The sequence below is a fragment of the Ornithorhynchus anatinus genome, chromosome 12 (genome assembly GCF_004115215.2).
Source record: "Ornithorhynchus anatinus isolate Pmale09 chromosome 12, mOrnAna1.pri.v4, whole genome shotgun sequence".
In the NCBI taxonomy this organism is placed as follows: domain Eukaryota; kingdom Metazoa; phylum Chordata; class Mammalia; order Monotremata; family Ornithorhynchidae; genus Ornithorhynchus; species Ornithorhynchus anatinus.
Genome location: NC_041739.1, coordinates 54,488,607 through 54,514,760, shown reverse-complemented (window position 1 = coordinate 54,514,760; position 26,154 = coordinate 54,488,607). Strand labels below are relative to the sequence as shown.

At 43.4% G+C, this 26,154-nt stretch overlaps 1 protein-coding gene across 3 annotated transcripts in view; it reads right to left on the bottom strand.

Moving 5' to 3' along the window:
* Positions 1-6,763: 6,763 nt before the first annotated feature.
* SPARCL1 (SPARC like 1) overlaps positions 6,764-26,154 on the bottom strand; it is a 50,863-nt gene continuing 31,472 nt past the window's right edge. For 2 of the 3 annotated variants that reach the window (XM_029076613.2, XM_029076614.1), the window contains 10 exons: positions 23,330-23,394; positions 21,448-21,639; positions 19,607-19,999; positions 18,897-18,966; positions 17,484-17,602; positions 16,506-16,626; positions 14,308-14,444; positions 13,272-13,420; positions 11,779-11,927; positions 6,764-8,349 (listed from right to left, as the gene is read on the bottom strand). In XM_029076613.2, the coding sequence (XP_028932446.1) occupies positions 8,321-8,349; positions 11,779-11,927; positions 13,272-13,420; positions 14,308-14,444; positions 16,506-16,626; positions 17,484-17,602; positions 18,897-18,966; positions 19,607-19,999; positions 21,448-21,639; positions 23,330-23,394 (1,424 nt within the window). In that variant the 3' untranslated portion in view covers positions 6,764-8,320. Of the gene's footprint in view, positions 8,350-11,778; positions 11,928-13,271; positions 13,421-14,307; positions 14,445-16,505; positions 16,627-17,483; positions 17,603-18,896; positions 18,967-19,606; positions 20,000-21,447; positions 21,640-23,329; positions 23,395-23,656; positions 23,852-26,154 lie in introns of those variants that run through there. The other variant, XM_029076615.2, reaches the window with a different exon arrangement.

Genomic DNA, 26,154 nt, shown 5'->3' with positions numbered 1-26,154 from the left:
ATCTCCCCCTTTAGAATCTAAGCTCACTGTGGGCAGGGGACATGTGTTAACTCTGTTCTATTGTACTCTCCCAAGTGCTTAGTATGGTACTTGCCCGCCACATGGTAAGTGCTTTGATTGATTGTGGACATACAGAACTTGGCAACAGAGCAATTTCCTATCAAAGATCCATAAAGCTGAGGTGGTCCAACAAATGGGTTTTCTGTGTTTAATCAGGAAAAGGCTGTTTATCGTTTATTAATCTTTTCAGCCCCCACTAGCCCACATGGATAAAATCTCACCATTAGTAAGTAGGGTAACCTTTGAACAGGTAAGGCAAATATGTAGGTGTGCATATGATGTCAAACGAGCTCTATATTAGCTACTGAGAAACTCAAAGCATCAAAGCACCAAATTCTAGCTCAAGATTCAAACACATTTTTTCACTAACCAAAATAGGAAAATTTTAAATTTGCAAATGTTGAATTAGCCTTATTATTTCCCATGCTCCCTTCTTTTAACTCTTTATTTTTCATTTCTCTAAATGGCCCCTTATCAAAGATATAAAACATCATTCCTGAGGGGATTCAGATAAGGCTTGAAGATAGATCGAATCCATTGAAGAATGAGAAAGAAGTAGTTTTAGCTAACTGTAGCAGCATTTGGATATTTTTTTCCAAGAGCCTTTTGCCGCTGCCTCTTTTTCCGTCTGTGTTTGTTTAAAACTCTGGTCGCAGGGGACTGATCATCTAATGCATAAACATTGATGTCACTGCCATGGCTCCTTGCTTCTGAGTTAATTCTGCCATCTGGTGGCAAGAGCACTGACCCTTTCAGAAGAAATTCTGGGGCACAGGGAATTTAAAGAAAATAAGAAGAAGAATTCCTCTGGCTCAATTAGAGATCCAAATCCTAGTTTTCAAATCCCTTAAAATCTTATTGAATTTCAACTGAGAAACACAACTCTAAAGAGAGACAGAATGTACTATGAATGTGCCAGGGTTCCACTAGCAAAGTGGAAAATTGAGGAAATGATCTGTTGTTTTTGGAGCTTTTCATTTAAATGGTATTTGTTAAGCATTAACTATGGGCCAGGCACTGAACCAAGTGCTTGGATAAATAGAAACTAATTAGATTGGACACAGTCCATATTCTACATGTGGCTCTCAGTCTTAATCCCCATTTTACAGATGAGGTAACTGAGCCACAGACAAGTTAAGCAACTTGCCCAAGGCCCTACAGCAAGCAAGGGTCAGTACCAGGATAAGAACCCAGGTTCTTCTGACTCCCAGACCTGTGCTTGTCCATTAGGCCACGCTGCTTCTGCTGGGTAATTCAAGCAAATACATACTTTTGGTTTAATCATCAGTATAGTTCTGAGGAATGAGGTATGGGAGGGGTTGAGAAGGCCCTGATCACCTACAGTGAGGTCCTAGAGAAAAGCCAGCTCACTAGGATTAAGAAAGTGAACAATGGGCAGGACAAAACCAATGACAGCAGCATACCCAAGGAACTGCAAAATGGTGAACTCAACTGAAGCAAGCAGAGCCAGGACAGCAGAAGAAATATTTTTGAACTACCAAACCATAGTCTCACACATTGTGGTATAGCAGCAGATTGTTAGGGACAACAGCGGCATGGCGTAGTGAATAGAGCATAGACCTGGGAGTTAAAAGGTTCTATTCCCAACTCCACCACTTGTCTGCTCTGTGACTTTGGGCAAGTCACTTCACGTCTCTGTGCCTCAGCTACCTCATCTTTAAAATGGGGATAGAGACTGTGTCCAACCCGATTTGCTTGTATCCACCCCAGCATTTAGTACAGTGCCTGGCACATAGTAAGTGCTTAATAAATTATTATTATTAATAACAGTGGCAGACAAACCAGCCTATCATCTGCTCTCCAATTTGGAAGAACAGTAGACTAAAAGATTCATAAATAGCAATTGGTGCAAATCAGGCCAATACATCAGCACAGGAAAGGACAATCTCTATGAGTCCTCCGGGTGGTATGGAGTCTTAGTCACGCAAAAGACCTTTTCAACCACAGACACATAGGATCTCACTACCTGCAGCTCCTTTGGATACCAAGGACAGCTAGCTATACAGCTATATGCATGTACATACAATATTTTTTAATATAGCACCGAGGACAGCACCATGCAGGGGAGGGTGAATCTGAGGATGAGAAAAAAATCCAGGTGTTAATTTGCTGGAGTCAAAACAGAACATTCCCACTTTGATAAGGGTTTAGGAAGCTGCATGGCTTTGTGAATAGAGCACAGTCCTGAGAGTCAGAAGTAGGTGGGTTCTAATCCCGGCTCAGGTCCACCACGTCTGCTGTGTGACCTTAGACAAGTTACTTAACTCTTCTGGGCCTCAACTCACCTGGAAAATGGGGATTAAGAGTGTGAGCCCCATTTGGGACAGGAACTGTGTCTAACCTGATTAATTTGTATCTATCCCAGTGCTTAGAACAGTGTTAGGCACATAGCACTTAAGCACCATAATTATTATTATTAGTTGTTATTGATATTAAGAGTTTACAGAGCAGAATATTTCGGTAAATATTTACGTAGATGTCCACATGTGTTTTGCTTTCAAATACAAACATTGTCAAGTTGGCCTGGAGAAAACATCCATTTAAAAAAAAATCTCAAGTCACAAGTTTCTTAAAGCGGATCTGCAATGGATATTTTGGTCCTATGTACATTGATCAAATTCAGACAGTTTAGGCGAGGCTGGATCCATACCTGGTTTCTGGGTTTTTACAGACTTTCTATCAGGATCACAGAGAAGCAGCGTGGCTCAGTAGAAAGAGTCCAGGCTTGGGAGTCAGAGGCCATAGGTTCGAATCCCAGCTCTGCCACTAAGCTGTGTGACTGTGGGCAAGTCACTTAACTTCTCTGTGCCTCAGTTATCTCATCTGTAAAAATGGGGATTAAGACTGTGAGCCTCACGTGGGACAACCTGATTACCCTGTATCTCCCCCAGTGCTTAGAACAGTGTTCTACACATAGTAAGTGCTTAACAAACACCAACATTATTATTATTATCTGCCCATCACCAATCACCAGGATGCTTTACGGTTCGGGTGGGATCTGACGTCTGGAAGACTGGGCATCTCTAGCCCACACTGGGGAGAAGCACCAGCCAGCTCAGCCAGTGGGAGCTGAAAACCAAACTCCTTTGGCTGGTCAGGGGGTGCCATGTGACCCTGACTCACTCCTAGAGTGCCCAAATTCTATGCCACATATTCTGAAAACTCTAGGCAGAAATAGGAGATTTGGAGGTCAGTGGCAAGTGCCAATTCATTGGCTACCAGCACCAGGGATGTTGAGAAAGCCCATATATGAGTGTTTCTGGACCTGCCCCCATAGAGGGAAGAAGGCAGCAGTTATGTACTCAGGTGTGCAGAGTGGTCTGCAGGCCAATATGGGGGACCTGCTTGCCAGGCAAGGTAGAGTCCAGACCTCAAAGGTTTTTTCATTGCCACCTGCTGTGGGTTGGCTTCCAAAGCTCCTAGAAGTGCCCATCATTTGCAAATGGAGTCTGAAAAACATAGTTTGTTATTCTATGCGGCAATCAGGAAATTCTCTAATTCCAGTCTCTTTATTCAACCACACGAGGGAGCCCGCTCCCTCAAAAATCCATTACCCCCCTCTTCTGTACTGCAGAGTCAGTTCTCACAGAACCCTGGGTTAAGGATATCTTTGTGGGCAGGGAATGTGTCTATTGTTGTATTGTTCTCTCCCAAGAGCTCAGTACAGTCCTCTAGACACAGTGCTCAATAAATACGATTGAATGAATGAACAAACGATAATGCGCACTGGAGTACTTACCCACACCCGAGGCTGCATGCATGACCACAAACCATTTCTTCCAATCCCGGGGCCACGTTGTAGCTAGAGAGATGTGTGGTGGCCTAAGACTGTTCCCTAATTCAGTCGATGTATTCTACCCAAGATTCATAATGAAAACAGATTTGGGAAGAGCTGAGGGTCCTTGTTTTTTCTACCTAAGATTCCAATTTCAATGATTTTGCCCAACCAGTTTGAGTTGGTGTCTTGTGAGAGCTACGGCACCTACCTTGGGAAACAAAGATGAGGCTGTAACCTTGGGAAGACATGTTATTGTCAGGCCATGAGTCCTACAAGATGACCACATACTCCCTTCCCAGAAGCATACTCCTGGCTCTTCCCAGACCTCAGGCTCAGATTCTGTCCCAACCAGCAACTGGGACTGGGAGACCAAGTTGAGGATGCTTCAAGCCAGAGTTGGATGCTGTGAATTGGCTCTGTGGATTATTGGCATTATGGTTCCTGAGGGAAGTTCTGAGTTGGCCCTAGCTGTTCACCATCCCAGACTCTTCCCCTATCTATACTGTATTACAGTTTTTTTTTAATGTCTGGAGATTTGCCTTGTCCCATATATATTTGGGTTTAAAAAAAATAGCTCTCCATGGAAAAATCCCCTGAAATATCACCCTGACCCGTGGGAAGATTTGACTTTTGATTTTATGGGTATTTTTGTCCATGACAGAAATGTTTTATGAGAGGTAGAGATTAGAGAATATCATCAAATGTCCCTGTAATGGTCACCAAAGCATCACCTTCCATTTGTGACCTTTCCTCTCACATAGGAACTCTCACAGGCTTAAGTGACTTCTGGTGAAATTATTTCCAGAAAAATGTCTTCTGTTGAGGGAGTCCAGGGAGTTCATGAGCATTTCAAGTGGAAATCCCCACAAAATAGAAAGAATATTTCATTCTGCTGAAAGTATTAAGAACACATTGTTTAAATATTGCCACACAAATTGGATTTAATTGTTTTAAAAAGGGGGTTGACCCAAGGGCTCCCTAATTCATAGGAGTTGGACAAGTTATTCATGAAACGGAGGAAGCAATAGATAATGAGTGTTATAGTGAGCTCTGCTGAAAAATAAAATCCAGACAGAAAATAACATCTTCCTCAAATAGTTTCAAAGAAGTCCTAGAAGGCTCCTCTTACATTGGATTACCACAGACAATGCAGCTTTTGTAAAAATAACCAAAGGTAATTGTGTTTGTTGCTGTCTGACATTGCAGACAGCTTAATGTGTGGCAATAACGTGTTCCTTTTCTTCCTTGTGCTGTAAATTCCATTTAGACTTTTGGACAACAGGGGTGAAGGCAGGGGTCCCAGGAGGGGATTGAGAGAGTGGTGAATGGAGAAAGCTGGCAATGGGGAGTTGTTTTTCTTCTGTGGGGTGGTGTCTGGACTCAGACCCACCTGAGAGGAGAGTGCATTGCGTGTCCCCCAGTACATTTGTATTCCCATCCCCATTTCCTGCTGCTTCATGAAGCTTCTCCAAGCTGAATTTCCCTCAGTCGTTCTGCTCTTCCTGGGGGTTGTTGGAGGGAGCTGAAGTGGGAGGAGAGTAAGAGGACAGATGTTGATTGGACAAAGATTCCAAGGCATGCATGGGAGTTTCTGATAACCAACAACTATCTTTGTTCTATTAATATCTTACTGCAACCCAGCCTGCACACTTTGCTTCTCTAACAGCAATTTACTCACTGATCCTAGATGTTGTCTGTTTTGCCACCTGACCCCTTGGCCACGTCCTTATGGCCTGGAACTCTGTCCTCCTTCATATCTGACAGACCATCACTCTTCCCATCTTCAAAGCACACTAAAATCGTATCTCCTCCAAGAAGCCTACTCATTTCCACCCCCTGCCTCCCCATTCACCCTCCCCTCTGTGTCACCTATGCCCTTGGATGTGTACCCTTTAAGTTCTTTGATACCTCTCCCCCAGCCCCACAGCACTTTTGTATATGTCCTTATACTCTGCCATTTCCCCTACCTGTCTTATTTTACTGTCTGTTCCTCCCACTCTAGACTGAAAGCTGCTTGTGAGCAGGGATTGTGTTTAACAACTCCACTGTATTGTATGCACTCAAGTGCTCAGCACACAGTAAGCACTCAATAAATACCATTGATTAACTGATTAATATGGAAGGCTAACTGACTTAAATTAACAGATCAGTCCAGAACTCTCCTTTACAGTAAATTGTTCCCCAAAAGTCACAGGGAGTGAATACTGTTCCACAAGCCATCCCATGGGTTTCTGACGCTCATTATAACATTGTAGGATCACCATTTTACCCTGCCTGTGTCACCTCCAGTTTTGGGGCCAAATTAGCGACAGAAATGGTGAGATCTCCAGCATTTTGCATTTAGCGACAGGGTTTCTGACTGGGTGAGGGAAATGAGTTATGAAATATGCCATCAGAAAGGAGACCTGGTTTCCCACCTTCCAATTTTAAGAATTAAAAAAATAACTATCCAGAGAAAATTGGCTTGTTGCAACATCCTGAAATAATTCCAGGAATGGAATCCAGTTGATTTTTATTACATCTTCCTTTGGGATATAAGAAATGCCATTTCCTGGGTTAGATCAATTGTCCATTTTGCCCCCGACTGACAGTGGTAAAAGGATGCTTAGAGGAATGGTAAGAAGACTGCTGCCCTCATGGCCACGTCTTCTCATGGTTAGGGTTAAACTAGAGCCTTAAATTGCTTCTCTAGATCCCCTCTATCATGTGCAGGAATTCATTATGGGCCTCTTAGCCAGGTGTGCATCCGAACTCCACTTGAACCTGCAGATAGCTTCCTCTGGGAACAAATTCTATAGTCTTTCATGGATATACATTTCATTTTAACACCATATGTCATTTCTTTGACTAACCAAGTGGTAATAATCAAGAAATTGGCCTGTTTGTATGAAATTTTCTGGAGAGTAATGTGGAACAAGACACATTTTAATACCTTGCATAATTCATTTTCTAAAATTACATATACTACTGAAGAGAGTGGAATTACAGATGCAAAAATGCAGGCCAAACCCAAGGTATCCTCATTAAATATGCCTCCTCCGGATTGCGGCAGATAACTTCTTTTCTTTCTTAGAGGTGCGTGAACAGGACATGCAAGTCAGGCAGTGAATAATCGACTAGCAATCTAAAAATATGGCAACAATGCTCAATAACAAATGGTATTTTTAAAAATCACGTGAATTCTCTAAACTTACTTTCTTTGGGCTGAAGTGGACAAGTTTGCCGCTTAATCCCATGCCATACTAAGGAGGCACAGCATGACTTTCCAACGTGTCCAGCACTATCTTGTTCTCTTCCTTATTGCCAAAGCTGCACCTTAGAAACACAGCCAAGTCATGCTGTGTTGAGTACATGTACAGAAATTTTAGTACAGTGCTCTGCACATAGTAAGCACTCAATAAATATGATTGAATGAATGAATGAATGAAATTGGGTGGATGGCTGGTTGGTAACCAGGGAGACGGGGGAATCTAGGGTCCCAGGGCCTTATGTCTGCCATGGGGCCCCCGCGAAAGAGAGAAAGAAGGGTGAGGGCAACAATAAGGTGGTAGTAAGTTGACTCACCCAGACACGGTGAACAGGTCCAAAGCGGATACCGCCTGAGCCTGCCACTTACCCCGCTGCTTATCGAACAAGGTCTGCAGTGGGAGCCAAACACAGGGTGAATTTTAGGCTCTGCAGCCTTCTGACTGCTAAGAAGTTGGCTGGGATAGGGAAGAGCAGGAGCCACCAGGGAAGGAGAGGAGAGAAAATAGGACAAAAGCCACAGCAACAACCACCATTACCTTCATCATCTTCATCGTCATCATCATCATTTATTGAGCCCTGACTATGCAAAGCGGGGTACTTGGTGTTCGGGGAAGAAGCAATAGAAGACAAAATACTGGCCTCAAGGAACTTACATTCGAACGGGATGCTCCGTTGCCTTTCAATTAATTGTATTAGTAATTACACCTTAATTAGTATTACAATTAATTGTAATAGGTGGCACGCTGTAGTCGTACAACAAATACTGTTGACAGACAGAACGTAATTAACAACAAAGATAAAGGTTGATGCTACTGGAGGCAGCGTTATATCCTCCTCTAGATTGTGAGATCGTTGTGGGTGGGGAACTTGTCTACCAACTGTTATACTGTACTCATCCAAGTGCTTAATACAGTGCTCTGCATAAAGAAAGTTCTCAATAAATATGAATGATGGCCCATTTCTGTTCCCTACTAACTGGCCCTTCAGGTAAACTGGGAAACCTCTAATATAATTTGTTTATATTTGCTTTTCTTGAGGGACATTTTGCTTCCCTGTACTTACTGCATGGGTTACTTCAAAATCTTTCTCATGCCATTACAACTTATTATACAGCTTTCTGCGCAAAGGCATTCATCTACTAGTTACATAGTTTGGTAGGTATATAAAGCGGTGCACCGTGAGGTGGAAGGCACTTGACTTTCAAACCGTGGCTCAAATTAAGAGGTTCTCATCTACATCCTCTGCAAAAGGAAGAAGAAAACACACAGCAATTTTAGAACATGATTATAATCTTACTTTCCAGTCACGTTAGTTCCCTCCAATTGGATGTGTAGTTTGGGGAAAATGCTCATTCAAATGTCCTGGCCTTTAAATTTCCCAGACATGGGGGCAGGAGGCAGGAAGACGCTCCTTGTCTACATTCAGGGGTGTGTGCCCTGCAGGTTGGAATCATCAACGCTAGCCTCCCAAATTCTCCATCAGCAAAATACACCCTTGCTCAGCCTGAAAAAGCAGTGTGAGCCCTATTTTGGGCCAATTGAGCATTTTTCCCCCTCCACACTCGCTTTCAGAAGTTCCGACTCTCCGGGGACAAACAAAATCCATAGTAGCATTGTGCTTTTTCCTGCTCCTCCCTCCCCGCCAGAGTTGTGGCTTTCAGACTATGCTAATTGAAGGATTGCCAGATCTTGGAAAAGTACAAGAAACATTGTAATTTCTTCTTTAAATAAATAACCTTTTTATTTTTTTTTCAAAATGGCCTCCCAGGAAGTCTATTTCAAGTAGGGTAGCATTTACAGGTCGCGGATAAATATGTTCAATCCTAGGCAATTTTTTCCCCTCTTGATAATTTAAAGTAGAATGACGGACACAAAACTCTGGTGCCATTTTCATTAATATGGGAGGAGGGCAAAGGCACACACTTGGGTCTTGGGAACTGATCTCCATCCACAGATGTGGTGGCATTTCAGCTTATGGTAAAAAAAGGTCTGAATATTATTTTGTCCAGGTCTGCCAAAATAGCCTGCTGAGGTGACTCTTTCCTAGCCCCAAACAGTCCTTTCTTTTGGGCCTTTGAAGTCTTCGCTGACTCCATCCACTAGATTTGGTTGTGCGGACCAACTGCTGCTCCCAAAAGGAAAGGGATTTTCTATCCAGCCCCAGCTCCCTAACTGCTGAATCTCCAGTGAACATGTTTCAAGTTTAGGCATGTATTATACATTAGTGAGAAAGGAATCCTGACCCAAGACAAACTTATAATTTCTGCTCCAGGCTTGGCTACCCAGGTGTTTTTATCCCATATATGCATATTCAACCCAGAGAGTCAAAGTATATGGACACTTGGCATCTGGTAACTCTTGTTTTTAAGTTTGCAAACATCACTATTTCTTGTCCATTCCCTGACATCTATGAATGGCCCAGCTCCTTGAACATAAGGCATTTAATACCATCAACTTACCCTTATTGGGAAACAAAGAGGAAGTGGTTTAGTAAACCCTTAATCTTTGACTAAAAGTTGTGGGTGGCTTCTAAAGATGGCCATTTGCCACAGCAGAGGGAAGGCAAGTAATTTGTATATATTTTTATTAATCTATTTATTTTGTTAATGAGATGTACATCCTCTTGATTCTATTTATTGCTATTGTTTTTGTCTGTCTTCCCCGATTAGACTGTAAGCCCGTCAATAGGCAGGGATTGTCTCTATCTGTTGCCGAATTGTACATTCCAAGAGCTTAGTACATTGCTCTGCACATAGTAAGTGCTCAATAAATACTACTGAATGAATGAACTTCTGGAGCCTCTCTTTTCCAACCTCCCTGGTTATATTGGCCATTAAATTCTGAGTATTCAGAAAGGGGACAGTTTGACTAATAAACATCTTGTTGGGATTAAAGAGCTGACAGTGAGGCATATCTTCTCATTTGAGGTCTGTTTCTCACGATGGGTGGGTTAGATTTTATCTGTGGTGAGTGTGTAAATGTAAGATTTGGCAATGGATGAAATAAAATTATGATTTCAAGAATTAGAAATATATACACACACATATGTATATATATATATATATATATATATGGTATACATATACACACATATGTATATGTATATATATGTGTGTATACACATACACACACATATATATATAGCTAAATGCATGCATGTGCCTAAAATGAGAAATTATTAGTTTAACTGCCCAAGTAAATTAGACTAACCACAGCTCTGGATTCTGGAGGAATACCGCTAGTATGTACTTATAAGCAGGGGAGAGACTGAATAAGTGCTAAGTTCTCTGCAATGGAAGAAATATATGTTTCAAGTGACGTGAACCAAATGAATTCACATCAAGCCATTTTATTACTGTAAATTACCACCTCTTAGCATTTGGGAGGTATTCATTTAGTTAATGTTTTAGCATTTGGTTAAGTTCAAAATGAATTTTTAAACAGAAAACTTTCTAGAAAAATGTGTAGCCATGCATTACTGATTTCCAGAAATTGCTGATTTCCAATGAGTGAGGGGATCAGAATGCTGGTTTTCCATTAGATGACCAGTGACAATCAGTGAAAAAAAAAATCAAAAGTAAAAAGTCACATTTGTTTGGAAGCTCTTGGATTTCCAAGAGTAAATGACGTGTTCCTGGTCATCTTTCCAGACTGAGCCCATGGAGCCCATCACTAGATTTCCAATATGCACCCATTCCCTGAGGCTGCAGAGTGGGACCATGTCCTTTCTTCTGCTTACTTTGAAGAAAGGGGCAATTCAGGATGTTTCAGGCCCACAAGAAGATTATTTAGGACCTAATCAGTCAATCAAATGATTATTATTGATTGAGCACCTACTGTGTGCAGAGAACCATACTAAGCACTTGGGACAGTGGATATGATTCCTGTCCTCAAGGAGCTTACAATCTATCTGGGGAGACAGAAAATATAATAAATTACAGGTAGAAGAAAGTAAGAGAGCATAAGGATATAGGCCTAAGTGCTATTGCCATTTGTTTAAGGATTTAAGTACTTAGGTGGAGGGGAAATGCTGACATAGTTGGGTATAAGGTGGGGAAAATATAAATTAATGAGGGAAAACCTTCTGGAGTTGGGGAGAGTAGTGGTCTGCTGGATATGAAGGGGAAGGGAGTTCCAGGAAGGAAGGAAGGTGTAGAGTAAGGGGTCAGTGGGCAGGAGAGATGAGAACATCTGTTGGGGTAATTATCTCCAAAAGACCAAATGATTTCCAATTCCCCATTTCCCTCAGGGCTATGCGGACCCAGCTGGAGGGATCCCTTCCTGTTTCCTCCATCTTCAAGGACAGGTAGCCGTGGAGCCAATGGCCAAATGGACAGAGCATGGGACTGAGAGCCGGGTGACCTAGTTCTAGCCCCAGCTCATCCCCGACCCTCTGGGTGACAATCGGCAATCACCCATGCTTCAGTTTCTCCATCTGTAAAATGGTGATAATATATCTGCTCTCCCTACCTTTTGATTGTGGGTCCTGTGTCTGATCCGATTCTCTTATATCTATCCCACTGCATTTTACGGTAGCAATAATATTACGGTACATGCTATATAATGATAATGGTTCTATCCTGGGGCAGGGACAAACTCTCCACCAAATTTTTCCAGCAGATTGACAGGTGGTTAAGCACACTTGTTTCCCTCTCCCCCTGATGGACTTACCTTCCTTAATGCCAAAGCACTGACCCCACTCCCTCAGGGAGATGTGCTTATCCTGGTCCGCATCACACTCTTCAAAGAAACGAGTTATGCAGTGTTCCAAGGGCACCAGAGAGGCTCTGAGATGAGCAAGCTCAGAGTGGGACAAGGCCCTGTAGGGAATGGAGGACAAGCTATTACAGAACTGTTCATCAGTGAGATTAACAACAACTGTCTCTCCAAAGGGGTTGCTGAAAGAAAAGCCATCTAGTCAGTACTAAATATGATGCACAGTCATTCGATCAGTGGTATTTCCTGAGCTCCTACTGCTTGTGGAACCAGTGTACCAAGTGCTTGGGAGAGTAAAACAGAAGTAAGGCACATCTTCCCTGCACTTGAGAAGGTTACAGTCAAATGTGGAGCAATAGAAATGAACTTTCCACAGATGGTAATTTGTTTGCAACACAGGTTAAGTAGACTGAGGGAAAGGCATTACCCACTGGTAAACATCTGATTTTCTGGATGCATTGCTTCTTGCACTCTTCAGAAAGAGGAAGACTGTCAACATCTTTCGGAACAGAGCCGGGACACCCGGAAGGCAGCTTTGAATCACACACGAAAGGACAAACAGATTTAGGAAAGGAACAGTACAGAGCCTTTCCTTCTGTACTGGGTTGGCAGAATGATCCAGATAGGGAAGAAGCGTGGCTTAGTGGAAAGAGCACGGGTTTAGGAGTCAGAGGTCATGGGTTCTAATCCCAACTCTGCCACTTGTCAGCCGTGTGACCTTGAGCAAGTCACTTCACTTCTCTGTGCCTCAGTTACCTCATCTGTAAAATGGGGATGAAGACTGTGAGCCCTATGTGGGACAACCCAATTACCTTGTAATTAGGTAATCAGCACTTAGAACAGTGATTGGCATATAGTAAAACACTTAAATACCAACATTATTATTAGAACTATTAAAACAGATGTGACAACTTGCTCCTATGGGGGGGGGGGTCTTTAATAAGCAATCAATCAATGGTATTTATTGAGCACTTGCTGTGTGCAGAGCACTGTACTAAGTGTTCAGAAGAGTATAATACCAAGGAGTGATAGACATGTTTCCAGCCCAAAAGGAGTTTACAATCTAGAAGGGGAGACAGATATTAGTGTAAATCAATAAATTACAGATATGTACATAAATGCTGAGGAACTGAGGGAGGGGTGACTGTCAAGTGCTTAAAGGTAGAAGGCCCAGGTAAGGCCTTCCACCTCTGACCCCTAATCCCACAGGCTACCTGGTAGGCTGGCTTGCTAAGAACTGGCTTTCAAAGTACAACTGGTTTATGAGTTTTGACTGTTTTTCTGACCTTGACTTCTGATCTCTCAAGTGCTTAGTATGGGGCTCTGTAAAACAGTAAGTGCTCAATAAATACCACTGATTGAAATTCCCCTCTGCCACATGACACATAGATAGATGGTTGTAATGCCAGCATGAGGGCCATGACATGAGAAAGGCGAAAGGTTTCTACCTGTCTGTCGGGTGCTGGTCCAGCTCCCTGAACTGCCAGTGCACAGGATACACATACATGTGGTAGTTCTTCTTAAAGTCCCTGAGCAGAAGGTCAATCGGATGGTCCCCGCTCTGGAGTCGCTTTTCATCCAGGTAGATTTTCCTCACCTGGGTCGACGAGGAAGAAGGTCATCATTTAATCAGATGAAGTGAGAGTTATTACCCAGAGCTCGTCTTTGGATGGAATCAAGACTATGATGAAATGATCATTTCTTCTGTTCATTTGTCTATAGCTGCTCATTGCTTAAATGACTGTTTCTGTCTCAACTTTGAGACTGAGAATGTCTTTTCGGGAGGGCCTGGGTCCCTGACTGGGGCTCTATTCTTAAACTAGAACCTTGGCCTGACGCCATTTGTCCTGTGGAAGCTCATGGACATCCGCTGACTGACTGAAGGGCCTACACTGGCGAGGCAGCCTGCCCCTAGTTAGGACCTCATGGCTCATTACTGTGCACATTTTGGGTTCTGGTTCTAAAACATGTACTGGATTGGAGCTGCTGGGCTTCATATTAACATAGTAGTCATGATATTTATGAAGTGCTTACTACGAGCTAAGCACCCAGGGACACGCAAGATAATTCGCTTCCTCTCCCCTACTAGGCTCACCACTAAGAGGTAGAGAGAATGGATTGTATCTCCATTTTTCAGATAAAGAAACTGAGGAGTTTGAGAGGTCTAGTGGTTTGCCCAAGGGCACCTCACAGGCCAGAACCCGGCTCTTTCCGCAAGATCACACTGGCATTGCGCCAGCCCAAGTTAGATGAAGGTTGAGGCAAGAGCACAGCCACCCTGAACCCTGATTTCTTGGTACAGAGTGCAGAGTCCTGCTCACGTCCTAGCTCAGCAACATGGGTACTGCCCATCACCCTCCACTGATCCACAGGCTGTGGCTCGGTGTGGTGGGAGACGGCTCTGCCCCTCACCAGCAGCCCTAGCCCCGGTCCTCTCCCCCAGACCCTGCAGCGGCCCACCGGCTCTGGATGCGACTCACTCACTTTACTCCTCTGCTTCTCGGTTAGGTATCCGGAACTGTCAGAGCCGTGTTCATACAGTTGCATGAGGATATTCTTGAGCCAATCTCTCATTCGCAGCGGGAACTGGCTGGCCTCAAACTCTGTGCACGGAGGGATGTCTGTTTCAAATGAAAAGACCATTAAGGTTCTCATCTTATTCCTCCTGGTCAAGAAAGCTGTGAAGCAGAACATTTGAAACTGGCCATTTCTAATGGATTTTTTTTCTTTGAGACCAGATATTTCCTAGTCAATGGTGGGTGATACATCACCATCGGGGAGGGGTAGAAGACATGCAGATGGAGATTCAATGGTTTTGGAAGGGGGCTTTTGAGAAATAAGTTTCTGGTGAATAGAGGAGCCCAAACCAACTGTATATATTTTCATTACTCTATTTATTTTGTTAATGAAATGTACATCGCCTTGATTCTATTTAGTTGCCATTGTTTTTACGAGATGTTCTTCCCCTTGATTCTATTTATTGCCATTGTTCTTGTCTGTCTGTCTCCCCCGATTAGACTGTAAGCCCGTCAAACGGCAGGGACTATCTGTTGCCGACTTGTTCATTCCAAGCGCTTAGTACAGTGCTCTGCACATAGTAAGCGCTCAATAAATACTATTGAATGAATGAATCTCTAGACTGTAAGCTTATTGTGAGCAGGGACTGTGTCTACCAATTCAGTTGTAGTATTCTCTCCCAAGAGCTTAGTACAGTACTTTGCATATAAATGTGATTGTTGAATTTAGAGGAAACTGAACTTAAGTGGTTCTCTGGCAGGGTAGGTTGGACAGCAGAGAAGAGAAACAGTGTGGCCTAGTGGAAGAACACGGACCTGGGAGTGAGAAGGATCTGGATTCTAATCCTGGCTTGGCTACATGTCTGCTCTGTGTTGCTGGGCAAGTAACTTAACTTCCCTGGGCCTCAGATCCTTCATCTGTAAAATGGGGACTAAGACTGTGAGTCTCATGTGGAACAGGGACCTTTGTCCAACCTGATTAGCTTGTATCTACCCTAGTGCTTAGTACAGTGCCTGGCACATTACAAATACAATTAAAAAGAAAGCGGGGACAAGGGGACAGAGGCTTTGTATGAGAAGGGCATGACCAATACATTGGGTACTCTTGAGGATGGGAATCACATCTTCTAATTCTTTTGCATGTTCTAAGTAACAGTTAATAATTATGGTACTTGTTAAGCACTATGTGCCAAACAATGTTCTAAGCCCTTGGGTACATACAAGTTAATCGAGTTTGCCACAGACCCTGTCCCACATGGGATTCAATTCACACACTTAATCCCCCATTTTAGAGTTGAGGTAACTGAGGCCCAGAGACTTGCCCCGAGGTCACACATCAGACAAATGGCAGAGGGGGGATTAGAACCCAGGTCCTTCTGACTCCCAAGCCTGTGCTCTATCCACTAAGTCACACTGCTTCTCCACATGTCTAGTCCCTGCACACACTAGATGCTCAGTCAATATTGGTAAAAATAATTTCTTCTATATTTCAGCTAATAGCGAACATTTTTGAAGGGCTGGGATTCCTCAGTGGTTAAGTCGGGCATCTGCCCGTTGGTCTGGCCAGACCTGCTGATGGGGTCTCCATGTTACATAGCCAGGCCAGGCCAGGAGCTACCTCCAGGGATAGGGGTAATGAGGAGCATCAGACTGCCCGGCCTCTGGTCTATGCCAGGCACTGCCACCCCTGAACTACTCCATGCCCCACTGCCTTAGGATTGTGCCACGGAATGCCAAGCGCTTAGTACACAATGCACTTTGTACAGAGTAAGCGCTCAATAAATACAAACTGAATGAATGAATGACCCAGCTCCGTTCAGAGGAGACAGTCAGGCATTGCTTGCAAATAGTATAGTCTACACCCTGCCCCCTGAAATCACAGAACTTCTGAGGAGATTGCTTCCCTACGAGTTGGAGATTCAATCCTCATGTAGACTGTGGGCTCGCTCTGGGCAGGAATGTGTCTGTTATCATGTTGTACTCACCCAAGCACTTAGTACAGTGTTTTGCACACAGTAAGAGCTCAATAAATATGATTGAATGAATGAATGAATGAATGTTTCACTGCTTCAGAGGGTGAGAAGAAGATAAGCTCCAGACAGTACCGCTTACACAGATGCCCATCTAACAGCCCCTCTCAGATCTGTGAAGGGCCCCAAGACGTACATTTGCAGGCGCCCACGTAATCCAACTGCAGGTGCTGCCCCTTTTTGGTTCCTTCAAGACCGCATTTCATCCCAAACAGGTGACAGGTGCTGTCATAGGTATGATTGTCATTGCCGCAAACCTAGGGGAAATGAAGTTAAAGCATATTTCATAACATTATGGACCTACTGCCTCACCCATCCCTGAAAGGCCCTGAGAAGAAGAGGCAGAGAGGCAGGATAAGTCTGGATCTCTGTCACTCTTCCAGCTGGTGTTACTTTGCTGGTGGAAGCTAGCCAGACCGCCAAGCTCCACCCACAAAAATGCCTGGGCATCCCAGAGTGAAGCTAGTTTGGCTAGACGTAGGCATTGGGAGTTTTGTGACTGTCCAGAAGGCTAAGAACCAGAAGGGTATCAGATTACAGAGAGGAGAGAAGAGAGAAAATGGAAACTTGGGGGACAGAAGTGGTGAGGGAATCACCAGCCTAGAGGAAGCCAGGAGGGAACATATAGTGAAGCTGGTTTGGATAGGTTTAGAGATGTGGTGGCGGGGCGAGGAGGGGCTCGTGACTGTCCATAAGGCTAAGAACCAGAAGGAGATCAGAAGAGAGAGAACAGAGAAAAAGGAGAGGAGAGCACAGCAGAATAGGAAAGTTCATTTTAGGATTTTAGGTTTTATAAATGGAGAAGAAATGGAGCCTTGTATATGAGGACTTGGAAAAAACTGGGTTAGTGAGACTAAAGTATTGCTGCTTCTGATTGGAAGGCTCTGTGTGTAACCTGTGGGAATTCAACACTTAAGTCTAGTCAACCACAGATGTGTCCACACCATGGGGTTAAGCAGTGAGAAGAGCTGTGAGCTTCACAGGAAGCAGCATGGGAACAAGAGGCAGGATTTCTTTCTCAGTCAAACTAGGATGGAACCTAAGCCTCCGGGGTTACTTGAAGATTTCTGGTTTGCTAACCTTGCCACGAGTGTACTGTTTGGCCAGAACTTACTTGATCAAGAAGTTTAGCTGGAGGGCAGGTGGCTGGGTCTTGGCACACACAGCGGGGCTCTCCATGCACATCAATCTCACAGACTTTCCCTCTTTTGCATTGAAAGTTCAGGCACGGATCTAGCAGAAAAGTGACAGATTAGCCGGTGTGGGTAAAAGGCCAAGACGGCAAGATGGAGCAAAATGGTTGGGGAAGGAGGGAGGATGTGGAAAATATTCAGCGATTGCCATCTGCCCCTTTGGGCCATTCCGCCACTTCAGTTTGGAACATCTGAGATTCAGGATCTCCCACCAGATGGCCCAGATCTCCATGGGCCCCTGAAGCGTGAAGATCCAGGAACAACCAGACTGTCATTCCTGAACTGGAGTATGGGGAAGCAGCAAATCGAGGAATGAAGCCTCATAAATTCAGACCTTTTTCAGCTTGGGTCTGATTTACATTGTTTGCTAAGCTTGGGATCTGAATTGTCCTATCCTGTTTTTCTGTCCTGGGTCAAACTAGTCACCAACTGGAGTCTTTTTCTGAGAGGTGGTGCATTTCAGAGTAGTCAGCAGCACTCTCTAGTTCCTGCACTAGTATCTCTGTAGGTGACTTTCTGCTGGAATATACAATTAATGGCTTTCATATGCCTTCAGCTCCAGCTGTAGGCAGCTGTGTCTGTTTTGTAGGCATGTAACTACAACACAGGGCTTGGGAGGAGTAAAAGTGAGTACACAAACAGGGGAAAAAAGCAAATTCCACACAAAATCCTTAATCTGTTGGTTCAGAGCTGTGGCCTTACCGAAGACTACCCTACCCACCCCTCTCTCCAAAGCCCAGAGCTGCTGCCTGGAATAATTCTCTGAAAGCAGACAGTTGTGAGGTACCAGAAGGTAGGCTTGGTGTAACCCTAATGCCATGCAGAAAAAGCAAGTCTGGGACCTCTGGGCAGGAGTCAACTTGCCTTGCCTAGAAACACTGTGGCCTATTAGATAAAGCATGGGCTTGGGAGGCCAAAGGACCTGGGTTCTAATTCCAGGTTTCACCAGTTGCCTGCTGCGTGACCTCCGGCAAGTCACTTTACTTCTCGGTGCCAGGGTTTCCTCGACTGCAAATTGGTGATTCAATACCTGTTCTCCCTACTTAGATATGAGCCCCTTGTGGAACAGGGACTCTGTCTGACCTGATTAACTTATATCCACTCATAGCGCTAACTATGCTTGACATGTAGTAAGCACTACCCAAATACCACAAACAACCTAAAAATACAAAACAAAACACTTTGGCCCATGAGGAAGAGAGTACACAGGGCTGAGTTTGGGGGATTTAAAAAATTGTCTGTTAATGTGAATAAAGCATTTCTGTGTCTGGCTGGAAGAATCCGTTCCTGATTGGATGGATGTTCCTCACCAGTCCCACTCAGGAAATGCTCACCAACACTTAGCTGCTTCCAATTAATGCTCGAACTGTCATCCTTGGGAGGTGAGTTCTCCGAAGCCTTTACCTTTTTGATCAGAGAAAACAAAGTAAAGATTTATGACAGGGAAACTGTGTTACAAACGATTAGGATTAAGGGTGTTAAAATAGGGGGCTTATTATACATCATGTAAACCCACCATGGCCCATGATTGCTGCTGTGGTTTAGATTGTAAACTCACTGAGGTCAGGGATGGTGTCTAAGCTCTACTATGTCCTCAGAGCCTATTATATTCCCAACTGCTTAATCCAGTGCTTTGCACCCAAGTGCTCAGTAAAGAACACTGACAGATGAATCCCTGCTCACATTGGCAGTCCTTTAATCAGAATAATTCAGAGCAGTATGACTGAACCTACATAACTGCCCACACCTCTGCCTTCACTGACCTCATTGGTAGCCTCATTGGTTTATCCTCCTTTCTTTTGCTTTGTTCCTCATGAGTGCTGGCTTCTGGATTATTACTCTGCACTCACATGCTTCATAACTCTTTTCCTTCTCATCTGGGCTGAAGTCATCCTCCCCACCCCCTCCAAGCACCGTGAGACTGATCATCTTTGCTACTTGCATCTCCATTGGTATCATCAGCATTTCAGTGCCTGCTTGGGCTCTTGCCATTGGCATCCAATTATACATTTTCCAGGCTCTCTTCCTGTTCAAATAGACTCACCTTGTCCTCTTGGTTTTGCCTGTCAGCAGACTCAATGAGCTCTTTGGTTTCCTCCTTTCTGGTATCTACTTGGGAATATTCCTTGTCCTGCCCCTCGCTTATCCCAAGTGATTGATTGAGTTCTTCTGGAATTTCTGTGGAATTCTGCTTCTTGCCAGAATACCCCTCAGGTACATCTGCTTCTTTGGGCTGCTCTCCACCTTGATTCTTACTCTGGGGGCTAGCGAGGCCACTCTTGCTTGGCCCAGATTCCAGGTTCACACTCAAGACATCCTGGGGGTCCTTGGGTTTGATACCGCTGTCCTCAAATGATTTCAAATCATCACTCGAGCCTGGAGGTTGGTCACTGCCCAGCTTTTCAACTTTGGACTTTTCAGTAGCGGTTCCTTCAGCCTTTAAAGGAAAAAGGTCATATCAGAAAGGAACTTTGGAACTTATATTTGTGGTCTGCAAGGCGTAGTCATTATTCCTTTCCACCTCACTTTGCTCTATTAAAACCTCTTTTAATGCTCATTCAATCCTGGTGCCACAATTTTCAGATGCAGCCCGATTTTACCCTTTAGGGGACAATGCCTGCCAAACAATCTCCCTAAGATGGTTTTACAAAGAAGGGGACCCTTTATCCATTTCTCCAGTTTTATACCAGACAATCCAGTTTGTCTGCTGATCTGTCCCCTCACTGGGACTGATAAGGCACTAAATACCTTTAATTTCAGTATTTTCATTTTAAATGCCTTAGAGAATCAGTGTGGCTCAGTAGATAGAGTACTGATCTGGGAGTCAGAAGGATCTGGGTTCTAATCCTGCCACGGCCACATGTCTGCTCTGTGTGAGGCCCACTTCTCTGGGCCTCAGTTACCTCATCTGTAAAAACGGGGATTAAGAGTGTGAGCCCCAACATGATTGTGTCCTATCTGATTGACTTGTACCTCCTCCAGTGCTTAGAATAGTGTTTGGCACTTAATAAGTACTTCTTTGAGCACTTAACAAGTACCATTATTATTATTATTTTCCCTCAGTTCCTACTGCTGAGTCTCCTAGTTCAGAAGTAGCCCCTATGATCCCATGGGTCTGTGAGAGAATACAATGGTTCTGGAGCAAGGGAGGGGATTAGAAGTCTCCCCTACCCAGCCAAGGCATAATCGCTAAGATTCTGTGGATTTCCACAAAAGATCCAACCTGACATCACTATGTTACGATGCATGACCCATGTAACGCACACAATGTATGTCTATAAATTCCAGGAGCATGTGAGATTTGGGAGAGTCAGTGGTGATCACCTTAGAACCACTCTTGTATCCATAGGGCATTTCTGCAGGAACTCCCCAGAAGTAGTGAGTGTAGCCTGGGGCAGAGCAGAAACTTGAAATCCTAGAGGTACCTCACTATAGATGATGCTAATTTAGCTGGAAGATCTTTGTCCCCCAGAGTTGAGTGTGGCTTTGGGGAAGGCTCAGGAAGAGGATAGGGAGAGTTTTCTTGCCTGTTCAAGTCCTCTGGAATCTTCTCAATGCCATGGTGGAACTCACAGCACCTCTGGAGGACCATGGGCAGGAGACAGATGATATTATCCCAGAGTTCAAAAATAAGAAAATTGATCCTAGGAGAAGGTAAACTATTGACCAAAGTCACCCAATGACTGAATTTATCTTTGAGATTTAGGGTCCTCTGGGATCCTTTGAAAAGTAATGAATTTGTTAGTCCTCCAGACTGAAAGCTCTTCCTGGATGGGGAACGTGTCTACCAACTCTGTTGTACTGTACTTTCTCAAGTGCTTAGTTCAGTGCTCTGCACATAGTAAGCGCTCAATAAATACAATTGATTGATTGATGTAGGCCTACCAAAGTTAGGCTAGTGGTGTGATTCCCCAACTCCTCTCTCGATTCTCCCAATGAAGGTTCATCTTCTGAATCTTCGCCATCCAAAGGTGTGACCTCCACTCTGTCGGCTGCAGAGGTGGTCTGAGCACTCTGAACTGAACTCAGGGAGCCAGCGGTCGGCTGGGAATCCTCAGCTGTGTTCCTTGAAGTTGCCTGGAACATTGAAAGTGGTCACGAACATTACGTTTCTTTGTTTTAATAGCTCTAGCTGCCTATCAACTGTCTTCCCAAGACCTCAATCCCACTGGGTATGGTGGTGCTGTCTCCAGGGGAGATACTTTTCTGTTCTCCTTCCTACTTAGACTGTGAGCCCCATGTGGGACCGGATTACCTTGTATCCACAGGAAATACATCCAACGAATTCTGTTGCATTGTACTCTCCCAAGCACTTAGCACCGTGCTCTGCACACAGTAAGTGCTCAGTAAATACTGCCGATGATGATGCTCTACCCCATCACTTAGTGCAGTGCTTGGCACAAGTAAGTGGTTAATAAATACCACAGGTTTTCATTCATTCATTCACTCATTCATTCATTCATTCAATCGTATTTACTTAGCACTTACTGTGGGCAGAGCACTGTACTATGTGTTTGGAAAGTACAATGTAGCAGTAAAGAAGGACAATCCCTGACTACAATGGGCTCACAGTCTGGGGGGGGATTACATTTTTATTATATTATATATGTACATATAACATAAATATAATATTAATATATTATACAATATAGTGTAGTATAACATATAATTATATATTATTATATCTTCTCAAATGGCCATTGTGGAGATGAGCAAGGTCTAGCAGTGACAAGGAAAGGGTGGCACCTATCATAATCAAAAGGTTGCAGGGAGGGGGAGAGCTGCAATTCCCTTGGATTTCAATGATTTGGGGAGTTAAACTCTCCCCCTATAATTTGGAGAAATGGCTTCGAGGAAGACACAGGAAAGATCTCTGTGTCCTGCAGGAGGACTAGAGACAGGCAAGGGCTCTGGGATGGAAAAAGACAGTGGTGGGGAGGAGGAGAGAGACAATGCTTCAGAGGGAGGGAAATGAGTCCAGTGGAGTAGAGAAGTCAAGTTAGGAAGGCATTCTTGACCAAGACTCCAATATCCCGAGATTCAGTCAGGCCAGTGAGGATGGTTCACTTGGGAGGATTTCCCCTTCCCTGTCCCATCTGATTCAGCAGACTTAGCGGAAGGCTCAAAACAATAGCCAATGTTTTCTCTATTCTGTACTCTCCCTGCCCAACCCAATTACTTCACCATTAGGATAGAAAGAAAAGAAAGCCCCAGACTGAGCTTCCCCTTTTCCCTCTGCTCCCTCTTTGCCGCTCCCCTTCACCTCCCCGCAGCTAAGTCCCCTTTCCCCCTTTCCCTCTGCTCCTCCCCCCTCTCTTCCCCTCCCCTCAGCACCGTGCTCATTTGTATATATTTTTATTACCCTATTTATTTTGTTAATGAGGTGTACACCCCCTTGATTCCATTTATCATAATTAAGTCGTCTTGTTTTTGTCCGTCTGTCTCCCCCGATTAGACTGTAAGCCCGTCAGTGGGCAGGGATTGTCTCTATCTGTTGCTGAAATGTACATTCCAAGCGCTTAGTACAGTGCTCTGCACATAGTAAGCGCTCAATAAATACTATTGAATGAATGAATGAAAAGATGATAACCTTTCTACATTCTTCTGTCCACATATTTCAAGTTTACCAGTTGCAGATCCAAAATAGAAATTGCAGTTAGGAACCAGTTTAAGAATCTTCTAACAGACATTAAATTTTCTAAGCTTAATACAAGAATAGAAAAAGGCACATCCTGCAATTGTGAAACCAGGATGGGTGACATTTTACCAGTGTTGAAGTTGCTGCTCCTATGAAGCACAAAATGAAAACTAGAGTCTTCATGGTTTCCAGACCTGTGAAACAATGACAACATAAACTGTAAGAAAACTACATTTTCCTATGAACTGAGCAAAAGGATCCTATCCATAACTTGATAGTGATCATTTAAATCATAAATCTACTTCTATGGATAACAAACTATGTGGATAAGTACACCCAATCCACTGACTAGAGAATGTATTTTACATTTTGTATAATCCAGATTTCAGAAGTAGAAAAGTCATATTGGTTAGTAGGTACATTAAAATCAAATAGGAGGAGGATTCTTGTGCTTACCTTAAACCTTGGAGTTTTTGTTCTCTGAGCAACTTCACATGAGGGAGAAAAAGAGCGAGGGAAAATGATTTTGACCAACTAATCTCTCCCTTGAAGCTGATGGGTTTAAAACCAATTCACATGCATGGCTACAACCTCAGCGACTGTCCGCAGGATCTCAACAACTGTCCCTGTTGTCTCCGAACCTAAAGGCAACTCTCCTACTAACCAATTCAAATCTTTGGGGAGCTGAGCTATTGAATGCTTGGCAAAAATTTTTTTCCTATGTCTAAGGAAATGAAAGGCTTTTGAAGTGGGCTAATTGGCCACATCAGTATTGTTGTGAGAGGAAAGAAAACAAGCATAAACAACCTGGCCCCTTCCTCTTAGCTGAGACTGGAATTTGAAAATAGGGGAATAAACTACAGTTAAAAACTCCTTTTGGTTTTACTGAAACAGAAGTATTTGAAAAGCAGTTCAAAGCAATTTATGTATCCAAACACAGCTGGTTTCACCTGGACTTGGTGAGAAATCTCCAAAGCCACTCAAAACCATATGTTTTGGATTTTTACTGAAACCATAATAAAACAATGGATATATTTTAAAAATGCAGAATATAGAATTGATTTAACAGGTATTTGACTACCTTTCTAATATTTCTTATATTTTATCTATAGTACATTTTAGTAAGCAATATAAAACTTTTACAACCAGAAAAAGCTTGGTAAACTAACATGCCTAGGAAGAAAATGCAGTTTCCTTAATCCATCTTGCCCATCATCAATCAATAGTTTTTGACTGAGAACATATTTTATGCAGAGCATTATATTCAACGCCTGGGGGGTACAAAATAGGTCAGCCAGTCAATCAATCCTACTGGCGTAGTGGACAGAGCACAGGCCTGGAAGTCAGAAGGTCATGGGTTCTAATACCAGCTCTTCCGCTTGTCTGCTGTGTGACCTTGGGCAAGTCACTTCACTTATGTGGGCCTCAGTTGTCCCATGTGAAAATGGGGATTGAGACTGTGAGCCCCATATGGGACAGGAACTGTGTCCATCCCGATTTGCTTGGATCCAACCCCAGTGCTTAGTACAGTGCTTGCACATAGTAAGCACTTAACAAATACCATAAATATTATTATTATTATTTATTGAGTACTTACTATGTGCAGAGCACTGAACTAAGTGCTTGGGAGAGTACAGTATAACGAGTATAGTGCTCTGCATACAGTATGCGCTCAATAAATGCGATCAAATGAAAATAACAGACATATTCCCTGCCTCACAATGAGCTTATATCTAGAGACATTAATTTAACTAAAGCAATTAGAGATATGTATGTAAGTGCTGTGAGGCTGAGGGGAGGGATGAATAAAGGGAATGAGTCAGGGCGACACAGAAGCGAGTGGAAGAAAAGGAAATGAGGGCTTAGTCAGGGAAGGTCGAAGTCCCTGTCCCCAAGGAGCTTACAATCGATCAGGAAAGACAGAGATGGTAGGATGACTAGATAAAGAAATAAGTGTAAATTATTTCCTTAGTATTGCCACTAATCCTAGAACTGGAAGGAACCCTAAGAGATCAAATGTCCATTCTCCTTTCTCCAGGGTCAATTTAAACAATCCCCTGTGGTTGAGAATCTCTAAAATCCCAGGGAATTTAAAAATAACACTGTAGCCAGAAAGACTGGCCACGATTATCAGGTACCTGCTAGCCAAATCTCGAGGTGGCTTCAAGACCCCTCCCAGAGAACCTTTAGAATGGTCCAATGATCACCTGCCTCATATGCTCTAGACTTTAAGCGCACTGTGAGCAAGGAATGTTTCTACCAACTCTTAGACTGTAATCTCCCAAGCGCTTAGTACAGTGCACTGCACACAGTAAGTGCTCAAAAAATAGACAGATTGATACACTCCCCAAACATCATTATCTGTTCAGAGTATTTCCTTTATTGTTCATGCTTTGAAATATCTTCACTCTACTGTTGATTGTGTTATTACCCATGTGGGAATTCTATCATCTACAGGACTTGACTTCAAATCATTTCGGATAATAGCTCATGTTGCACCATCCACCTCTGTGGGACTCTTAAGATCCTCGTTCTTCCTCTGCCTTATTCTCTTCTCTTTCTGCTTTCAACATTAGGTAGTCTCCTCTTTCAGTTTCTCATTTTCGATGCCTTTCTCCACTATCCAGTAGTCCTCTCCTCTGCTTTCTTTGTTTTATCCTCATTAGGGGGTAAACAAATGACCTCTAGGCTTTTATTCAGTGCAGACAGAGCTTTTACGCTCTTTGTTACATGTTAATTATAAAAGCGATTTGGGAAGGAATTCCAAGTTCATCTCATTGTGTGTGTGAAATAAGAAGCTTGTTCAGTCCAGAAGTTTGGGAAAAGATAAAAGGTAAAAACAACTAAAGTTGAAGGAAAATTGAGAGTGAAGTTCTCACTCTGGAAGCCAGAACCTGTTGGGGGAAAAAAAAGCTTGCACTAAAGTGTATTTTCAGGGTGGCGAGAAAGCCTGC